We start from the raw sequence: 10186 nt of genomic DNA, 5'->3' as shown, positions 1-10186 counted from the left end.
CGGATTTTGAAGTCATTATCCGTTTTTGTAGCCTGGAAATCCAGACCTAAATCTGAAAGATTAATGGCCTGGCATCGACTAATGGAAATCGTCCAGCTCAAGGCACCAAGCATGCATTTGAAAATCTCACTGCACGCAATTGGATAACACTACGACCAATCACAACAAGCTCTATATGCTTAGCTAGTAGCTACCAGCGGAGCTAACTGGTAGATTTGACTCTTGCCGTACCCGGTCGGCAAAACGGCAAAAACGCCCTTCTTGCAAAGGAACGATTTGAGCGCCGTCTTCTGTTCCTCTTTTAGATAATAAGCCAAGTCTAACTCGTTCATTGTAGCGGCCAAAGCCGTTTCAAACAACTGGTGTTCATCCATAGCCATCTTGCAATGTTTACTAATGACTTGGACGTCACAGCGCTGTCGTCTTCTGTTTAGCTCGCCTCTGGCCCGCATATATCAGATAACCCAATGTGATTGGTACAGCTCGGATACAAGGGCATATTTAATGAGCATCATTACTCGACGCCAGAGTAAACTCGCTGAGCAAATTCAACTTGTGTTCTCGTGAGAACTCTTCAAAACCTCTTTTGAAAAAACGAAAAAAAACAAATAAAGGCAAATTTTCTCGTTTTTGCTTATTTCATTTCAAATTGAAAAACAAACTATCAAAAAGTGCACGGACCTGGGATTCACTGATAATCCACTGTTACTGGTGAATGGGACCGAGCCGACTATCTCCCGCCTCGGTCTTCATCCTCCCGTCTCGCCGACAACTGGTGCCATGATCGGCAGTGCGTGCCCGCGAGTCAACTTTCCCGTGAGTGGGCGTGGTTTCAGCACAGCCAGCGGACACGCCCCCAACGTTTGAGAGCAGAGAATACTGCTCATTTTTTCAAGATTTTGATAGCTTATTTTATATACTTGGTGGCTTTTTTATCATTTAAATTTGGCTGGGGGGCTAATAACACATTTTTCTGTGGTGTGACATACTCAGAAAACATACTTAATTTTGACTTTACAGGGACTTTAAAAACAGATCAAACATTTTAGTTTTTGTTTCAATTATAGGTGTAGTAATTTGTAAAAATGAAACACTGTTCGAATCACTGAATCATCACTGAAATGGGAGGCGACAATCTGTGAATACATGAATCATATACTGTAAACAACAACAAAAAAAAAAAAACCTTTATGGATATTTTGTTTCGAATCAATGGTTTGGTGTATTTATATATATATATATCTTTTTTTTTTTATTATTAAATGTGTGAAAAAATGGCCAAAGTCAAGTTTTTATATATATTACAACGGATGAAAAAGGAGGTATTTTTGGTGCTGTTGTTGTTGCAAAAATGACATATATATATATATATATATATATATATATATATATATATATATAATATACATTATTGAATCATTCTTGAGTCTTGTCTTGCCTCTCTACAACCTTTAAAAATCTGGCTGTAATTTAGTGACTGCATATGCTGATTCCATCTTTATTTTACTTGATAATGAGCTAGATAAACTTAAGGAGGTTAATCAATATATAGTATAATTCAAGAAACTAAGACTTACTCCACTTTTTCAGTTGTTTAAAGATTGATATACATTTTTCATTTCTATTTTGTGTAAATTCATTTGTTTAAATTTAAAAGTGTGACTCACTTTGTGTACACACTTTGTAATTAAAGGGATAGTTCACCCAAAAAATGAAAATTCTGTCATCATTTACTCTCCCTCAAGTCGTTCCAAACCTGTACGACTTTCTTTCTTCTGCTGAACACAAAAGAAGATATTTTGAAGAAAGTCGGTAACCAAACGACTGATGGACCCCATTGACTTCCATAGTAGGAAAAAAAATTACTATGGATGTCAATGGGGACCAGCAACTGTTTAATTACCAACCTTCTTTAAAATATCTTCTTTTGTGTTTAGCAGAAGAAAGGAAATCATACAGGTTTGGAACACCTTGAGGGAGAGTAAAAGATGACAGAATTTTCATTTTTGGGTGAACTATCCCTTTAACCTCTGATGCATTTTGAATAAAAAATTCAAACATTTATAAAAAAAAAATACTCCTGAGATTAAATATCTTGATAACATAACCACCTGGGAACTGCGGTCCTGAAACTGCAGCCGCCATATCATCCAGTTCGGTAGAGTGGCGCTATCACAAAAAACTAGGGTCCTGGAACTGGGGTCCTGAAACTGCAGCCTCCTCCGGTTGTGCAGGAACATACTACTGGACAACTCCCACCATAGAACAGAAGCTCTCTCGGTTCTCCTGCTGCTCACGACGGTCACTCTCAGCGAAATGGATATTCCATTTGACGAAGAATTGTTGAAAAACTGCAAGTACACACTGAAAAGGATTTGAAAGAGTTTATGCCGTTATTTTACATGGTTTTGTTAGGAGAGATGAAATGTCGATTCCATGTTTACTTCCTTAATATGGCGAAGTTTCGAGTTTAATGTGATAGGAAAGTAGGCTTTAGAAGTAAAAAGAAATTCATGACATCCGCCACTGTTATTTGAAATATGCCTAAGAGCACCAGGATACAACAGTTTTTACTGGACTCTTTGCATTTCTTGTTTTAAATACCCATTAGGTTCAGGCTTGTAGTAACATTAGCAGTCTTTTTAAACCCCACAGAAATCATTTTCTAGTAACTTAAGACAATTTTTAAAAACATCTGAAAATACTTAACAGATCACTAGAACCGCACTGCACATGGACAACATTAAAATCTGCTTGACAGAAAAAATTGGAAACCTTGGAATTCATTTTTATAGTCGCTTGTGAATCAATTGGCCGACTTTAATTATTTATTTTAATGTATTTTTTTTTCTCCTGCTGTTAACAGTGACACTGAACTCTCCTGACACTGACATTCAGGCTCCTCAACCAGCTGTGGCCGCCATCAGCAACGGCATGTACAATATTCATCATTAATCTTATCAATTACTAACCTCATCTTGCATTTCACTGCACACAAGCACATCAGGGTTTTCAATTGTCTGATCATTTCAGTGAGCATAAGAAAGATTAATATTGACTTGGAGATGATACAGCTTTTAATCCTTCAAAATGTTGAACCATCACAGGGAATCTCTCTGCATCTGTGCCGCTGTTAATGCCCAGCATGAAGAAACCCTGGCATGAGCACATCACTCTGGACCTGAGGAATCACCTAGTGCACAAACTGTGAGTCCAAAAGGAACCATCTCTCATCATGCTGTCATCATAATGGGTGTCTTTGGTTGTTTTTGAGCTATTTTTAGCCCCTGTAATGAATGCTTCTCCTGCAGTGTTCAAGCCATAATCCCGGCCCCAGACCCAGCAGTGCTGCTGGACAGACGCTTGGTGAACTTGGTCATTTACGCATGTGAAGTGGAAGGGAACTTCTATGAGTCTACCAACAGCAGGGTAAGGATATAAACTTTAAATTCAATTCACATGTATTTGTATAGCGCTTTTCACAATACACATCGTTAAAAGCAGCTTTACAGAAAATGCACATTACATTTTAGAGTGATCTGAGTCATGTATTTCAGAAATGTACATATACAAATCACTGCTAGCTAAAAATGTATTAAAGGGGTGGTTGATTATGATTTCACTTTTCTAACTTTAGTTAGTGTGTAATGTTGCTGTTTGAGCATAAACAACATCTGCAAAGTTACAACGCTCAAAGTTCAAAGCAAAGGGAGATATTTGCTTTTAAAGAAATTGCTTTTTAAGGACTACAACAAACGGCTGGTAGGGACTACACGACATTCCTCCCTGGTTGGTGACATCTATAAAACCCTAAAATTGACATAAATTATGAACTAAAAACTATTTAGGGCCTAATAGGTCAGTAACAATACTTAGTAACTTATATGGAACTTAATAGGTAACCAGTGTGGAGATGATAAGATTGGTGTTCTATGATTGACCTAGTAAGTTTAGATTGACCAGCTGCATTTTGGACTAATTGTAGTTTGTTTATTGAGAATGCAGGACAACCGGCTAGTAATACATTACAGTAATCTAGTCTAGAGGTCATGAATGCATGAATTAACTTTTCTGCATCAGAAACAGATAAGTTAGCATGTTCCGGAGCTTAGCAATGTTGCTAAGGTGCAAGAAGGCTGTTTTTGGAACATATAAAAATATGATTTTCAAAAGACACATTGTCTAATATAACACCCAGGTCTTTTACTGTAGAGGATGAAATTACAGTACATCCTTCCAAATGCAAATTAAATTCTAAGAGATTCTGTGTACAGGTTTTTGGTCTAATAAGTAATACCTCAGTCTTAGCTGAATTTAATAGAAGAAAATCACAGGTCATCCAATATTTTGTATCTTTAACACACCCTGTCACCTTAGATATTTTAGAGAATTCATCAGTTTGTGATGTAATATATAACTGAGGATCATCAACATGTCTTATAATATTACCACGTGGTAGCATATTTATTGAAAATAGCAAAGGGCCTAACATAGATCCTTCTGGCACTCCATAATTTACTGATATTATCTTAACCCCCCCCCCCCCATTTAAATGATAGGGGTAGTCATCTGATTGGTACGATCTAAACCATCTTAATGCCTGTCCCTGAATACCAGTGTGATTATTGTAGTCGATCTAAGAGTATTTTATCTGTATCTATAGTGTCGAACACAGCACTTAGATCAAGTAAAACTAATATTGAGATACAGCCTTGGTCAGAAGCTAGAAGTAAGTCATTAGTAATTTTAACGAGTGCAGTTTCTGTGCTATGATGGAGGCTGAATCCAGACTGAAATTTTTCATACATATCATTATTTTCAAAAAAGAATACAATTGACTGGACACGACTTTTCTAGTATTTTAAACATAAATGGAAGATTTGAAATGGGTCTGTAGTTTGCCAAATCATTTGGATCTAATTGTGATTTCTTTATGAGAGGCTTAATAACTGCCATCTTGAACAGTCTTGGAACATAATGTCTTGTGTTCAGGATGAGTATTACCACTTCCTTGCTGAGAAGATCTACAAGATCCAGAAGGAGCTGGAGGAGAAGAGAAGGACAAACTGTCAAAGCCGGCCATGAGCACTCAGGATCCTTAACAGCCTGGCCTTCGCCAGCACGACTCTACGGGACCTGAACAAGCCATTGACAGTCACATTAGATTTGGAACAAATCAATCATGTGACAAGCGGAATGTATATGATATACTGGATCTAATTTGAGTGTATAATAGCAGGCAGAATGTATAACTGCAAGAGAGCAAACATAGCTACATATGTGTTGCTCTTGCTTTATGTTGTTTCCATTCTTATTTTATCGTTTTTCTTATGTATATACATACAGTATATATATTGAAATTATGGGACACCATTAAAATTATGACTAATATGAACACAAAGGGTAACCGTCTTATTACTAATGATGACCTAAGGAAAGCAAATGAATTAAATGACTTTTACCTCAGGTTTGACACACAGGACTGTGCACTGGAATGTAGAGAAGCTTTGGAGTCACTTGTAATTGAGAACACATCTGATAGGGTCATTGTGGACCAGCAGAAAGTTTGTTTAATCTTCAGTCGACTGTGTACCAAGTCCACAGGTCCTGATGGTATCTCTGCATTATTGTTAAAATCTTGTGCTGAAGAACTTACTGTGGCATGGTGTCCAATTTTTCAGCAATCTGTGGATTCTCATATTATACCTGATCTATGGAAAAAATCTAGAATTATTCCATTACCAAAAAAAACAGGTTCAAGTGAAAACAAGGATTTTAGGCCAGTAGCCTTGACATCCTGTGTAATGAAAAGTTTTGAGAAGTATATGGTGTCCATTTTAAAGACTGAAGTTAACTCTGTACTTGACCCATTACAATTCGCATACAGGCCGGGCCGTAGTATCACACTTTATCGGAGCTGAAAAATACCAGCACAGGTGTTCCACAGGGATGTGTCAGTTCCCCTATCCTTTTTACATTGTATACCAACCAGTGTTCAAGTTGTGATTATAACAATTTTATAGTGAAATTCTCGGATGACACAGCGATACTTAGTCTGTTGTATGAGAATACTGATTTATCAGTTTATTTCTCAGCGGTATCAAGGTTTGTAGAGTGTTGTGATCTAAATCATCTTATTTTTAATACAGAAAAGACTGAGGAGATGATTTTTGACCTTAGATCAATAGGTGATCACAGTGCTCTTGCATGATAAATCAATTAAGCAAGTACGTTCCTACAAGTACCTTGGTATCCATATGGATAATACACTTAGTTGGGGGATTCATGTGGATACAATTTGTTCTCGTGTGGAGCAAAGACTGTATTTTTTACGTAGACTTAGATTTTATGGTGTGGATCATAAAATTATGTGGTTGTTTTATCAGGCAGTTATAGAGAGCATAATCAGATATGGCATTCCGTTTTGGTTTGGTAACCTTACAATTCAGGTAAAGTCGAAGCTTGCACGCTTGGTTAAAATAGCGATGAAGACCATTGGGAGAAAATAGCTTTTTTCACTTGAGTCATTGTATGAACAATCGGTTCTGAGAGAAGCACATAAAATTGTGGCTGACCCATTGCATGTTCTGTACACAGAATATGAATTGTTACCTTCTGGAAGACGATACAGATTTCCGATGTGTAGGTATAACGATTGAGCATTTATTTTTTATTTATTTCTTTGTTGTGTAGAATTTTTTGTTTATGTTTCCAATGATTTTGTCAATGTAAACACCTTGAGTCCAACACAAATTTCCCCTTTGGGGACAATAAAGTATATTTCATTCATTTAATTTGTATATATTCTCTGTTCTTTACATTACTTTTCCGATTGCTCTTTGCTCTCTGTACTATAAGCAAAATTAATCTAAAAATAAAGACCATCACGCAAAATGTTACATGGATATTAAAAATACACATTTAAGTATTTATTCTATCATTGAGATATTTCTTCTCCTTAATGATTTAGTGCAATTGCTGTTTAAAACAAAATTGTTTCTTGAGCACAATAATCAACAAAGCTGACTTTGAGTTGATTATGAATGATAAATGTAAAAAAAAAAGAGATCTGAACTTCAAAATATTTACTGTGTTGAAGATAAACTTATTAAAACATAAAGTATACAAATCAATGATGTGACATTGTGTCATTATAATCCATCTAACATTAAGGCAGAAGTTAATGTCTTGATCTGTTAATAATGGGGTGTAGTTTTCGGATCACTCCCTTTACAGATGCTTTTCAATTGTTAAATTTATATAGTGATGTTTTCCCGTTTATTAAGAACTGGGGGCTGTTCCATAAACCAAGATTAGAGTATAAGCCAGGCTTATTTCGGTTAGTCAGGCTTATTTTTGGTAGATTCGGTTTCATAAATCAAACTTAAAAAAGTTCAAACTCAGTTACCCCGGCAACTTATGCTGGGAAACTAGCCTGGTCCAGGGCAGGCTAACTGTCAGGCTAAGCCTCAGTTGTTACACAGATCCTCTAACACTGACCAACAAGAACACAATAATATTACCACTGACACTCTCTCATACCATTATTGGACTTTATTAACCACTATTAGTCCAAAAATAAATACACAGTATACAGAAAATCAACTTAAATAAGGCTACAATGATAAATTAGTCAATATAGACCTATATATATATATATAGATAGATAGATAGGCCTAAATACAATATATATATATATATATATATATATATATATATATATATATATATATATATATATATATATATACAGTGCTATGCATAAGTTTAGGCACCCATGCTAAAGTTGACTAAAAAGAGGAATAAAAAATCATCTTTTGGAAATTGAACTTAATGCCTTAATTTAAAAAATGAGGAAAAATCCAACCTTTAAGAACACCAATTTTCTTTGTGAATGAATAATGTATCGTAAATAAATAAATGTTCTTCCTTAAAATACAGGGTGCATAAGTTTGGACACCCCTATGTTAAATTCCCATAGAGGCAGGCAGATTTTTATTTTTAAGTATTTAAAAAAAATTTTTTTTAGGATATTATGCATCCTGATAAAGCAATGCAAATCAAACTAGCTATTAGGCTAACTGAAATAAAACCATGCCAATCTCAAGGTATGGTGAAGGCTATGTGATGATGTGGGGCTATTTTAATTCCAAAGGCCAAGGGAACTTTATCAGGATGCATAGTATCCTAAAAAAAAATTTTTTTTAAATACTTAAAAATAAAAATCTGCCTGCCTCTATGGGAATTTAACATAGGGGTGTCCAAACTTATGCACCCTGTATTTTAAGGAAGAACATTTATTTATTTACGATACATTATTCATTCACAAAGAAAATTGGTGTTCTTAAAGGTTGGATTTTTCCTATTTTTTTAAATTAAGGCATTAAGTTCAATTTCCAAAAGATGATTTTTTATTCCTCTTTTTAGTCAACTTTAGCATGGGTGCCTAAACTTATGCATAGCACTGTATATATATATACTACAGGTTTTCTTTTTTTACTGGCTGAATGTTTTGTGCCCAAGATTTAATTAGATTGTTTTAAAGATTTATGAATACATTTCTCTCTGGTTTTGTTTGGCAGCTGTAGTACATGTTTATGATTAGAAGAACATTAGAACACAATCTGAAAAAAGCTTTGTAAAGCATAAGTTAAAATCACAAAATTAAAAATAAATAATTACAAAAGCAAATTTTAAATTTTAAATTTTAACTGGTAAGATGAATCTGAGCTTAGTAATTGACAGTATATTAGCCTACATTTGATTTACCCCATTACAATAGTCCCTTTACAGTTATTGCTATCATAAAAATATACACACAGGTTTAAAATTCTAAATAAGGCACATCTAATGTCCAAATAACAAATATTTTAGTGTATATATATATATATATATATATATATATATATATATATATATATGTACTTTATTATGTCTTTCAATTCAAACACATTTAACACAATTATACAAATTTACAGTTCCTTTAAAGACATCATATTTTCCCCCAATAAATATTCCTTATTTTTAATTCTACTTTTTTTCTTTTGTGATAATACCCACCAACACATAGCCTAAAAACACACATGAATAGAAAAATAACCAAAAAGTTCATAGACACTTTTACATATGATTTAAGGGGGATAAGACAAAAAACAATAAATAAATAGTAATAAAAATTTAACATTAACATATTTATATCAAACTCTTATAATGACACATAATTCCTAATAGTTATTCAAGTAATATTATTTGAATATAAAATATGCAATATTAAATAAGTAAAATAAATAAAAGAACAAATTACTAGAAATAAAAGGGAGGGAGTGTTATATAAAAATGTAGTTAATAATATATATTCCTTTATTTTATGGAATATTCTTTGATTTTAGAGTTGCACATATCTTTTCAAAATGTATACATTTGCTCTTAATTTAATGTTATCCTCTCCATAATGTACTTTAGAAACTAAATCTACTCATTTAAAACTGGGGATTCTTGCTTTCCAAAAAAATATTGCATTAAAAGCTGTAATTCTCAGCATTCTAAATAAGTATACATCATCTTTATTAAGTAGCATAGGTCCTATACCCAAAACTATATTTTGTATATTTATATAGGCATTTAGTTTCTTAAAATAAACTTCCCTGAATTATAGGCTACTTCACTGAAGTACTTCTGTTTGCTTGAAGTTCAGTGCAACTTATCCAACATCCTAAAGATAAATTATTATAATTAGAAGATATTTCTAGTGTTATAAAATATCGCATATTAATTTTCCGAATTTTCCGATTTTAAGAATTATTGCGCTCCTATTTGGCGCGCATGCGCGCAGCAGCGCTCGTTCAATATGAAAATTAGCAGCAAAATGGATACATTTGCATGGCTTTCGAACATTTACAGATGGAGAATATAACTGTAAAATGTAAGTTTTGAACTGAGGGGGGGAAAAAACATGTCACAAACGCATAAAACAGCACAAAATATGTACGCTGTTTGATGGTGGATCGATTTGATCCACGATCGACCTCTAGGGCTGCTTAAGAAACGCGTGCACACGCAATTATCTAGACTAGATAAACCTGGATCAAATTAGTGAGATTGCGTGAGCTTCAATTACCTTTTATGGAACCACTTTAGCCCCAACTCATTTGTTAGGCTCATTCAAGTCCGGTTTTGGAGTTTAATC

The 10186-nt window shown here is 34.2% G+C and overlaps 1 protein-coding gene across 1 annotated transcript; it reads left to right on the top strand.

Moving 5' to 3' along the window:
* Positions 1–2223: 2223 nt before the first annotated feature.
* LOC308704484 (histone lysine acetyltransferase CREBBP-like) lies at positions 2224–6792 on the top strand. Its single transcript, XM_081388840.1, has 5 exons — positions 2224–2353; positions 2867–2932; positions 3108–3207; positions 3312–3429; positions 4993–6792. Exons 1-5 carry the CDS (start codon positions 2317–2319, stop codon positions 5083–5085), a joined length of 414 nt encoding a protein of 137 aa, XP_081244966.1. The 5' UTR covers positions 2224–2316; the 3' UTR covers positions 5086–6792.
* Positions 6793–10186: the final 3394 nt, after the last annotated feature.

Source organism: Scardinius erythrophthalmus (assembly GCF_964197995.2).
Source record: "Scardinius erythrophthalmus genome assembly, chromosome: 1".
Lineage (NCBI taxonomy): Eukaryota > Metazoa > Chordata > Actinopteri > Cypriniformes > Leuciscidae > Scardinius > Scardinius erythrophthalmus.
This window is presented reverse-complemented; position numbering and strand designations above follow the sequence as displayed.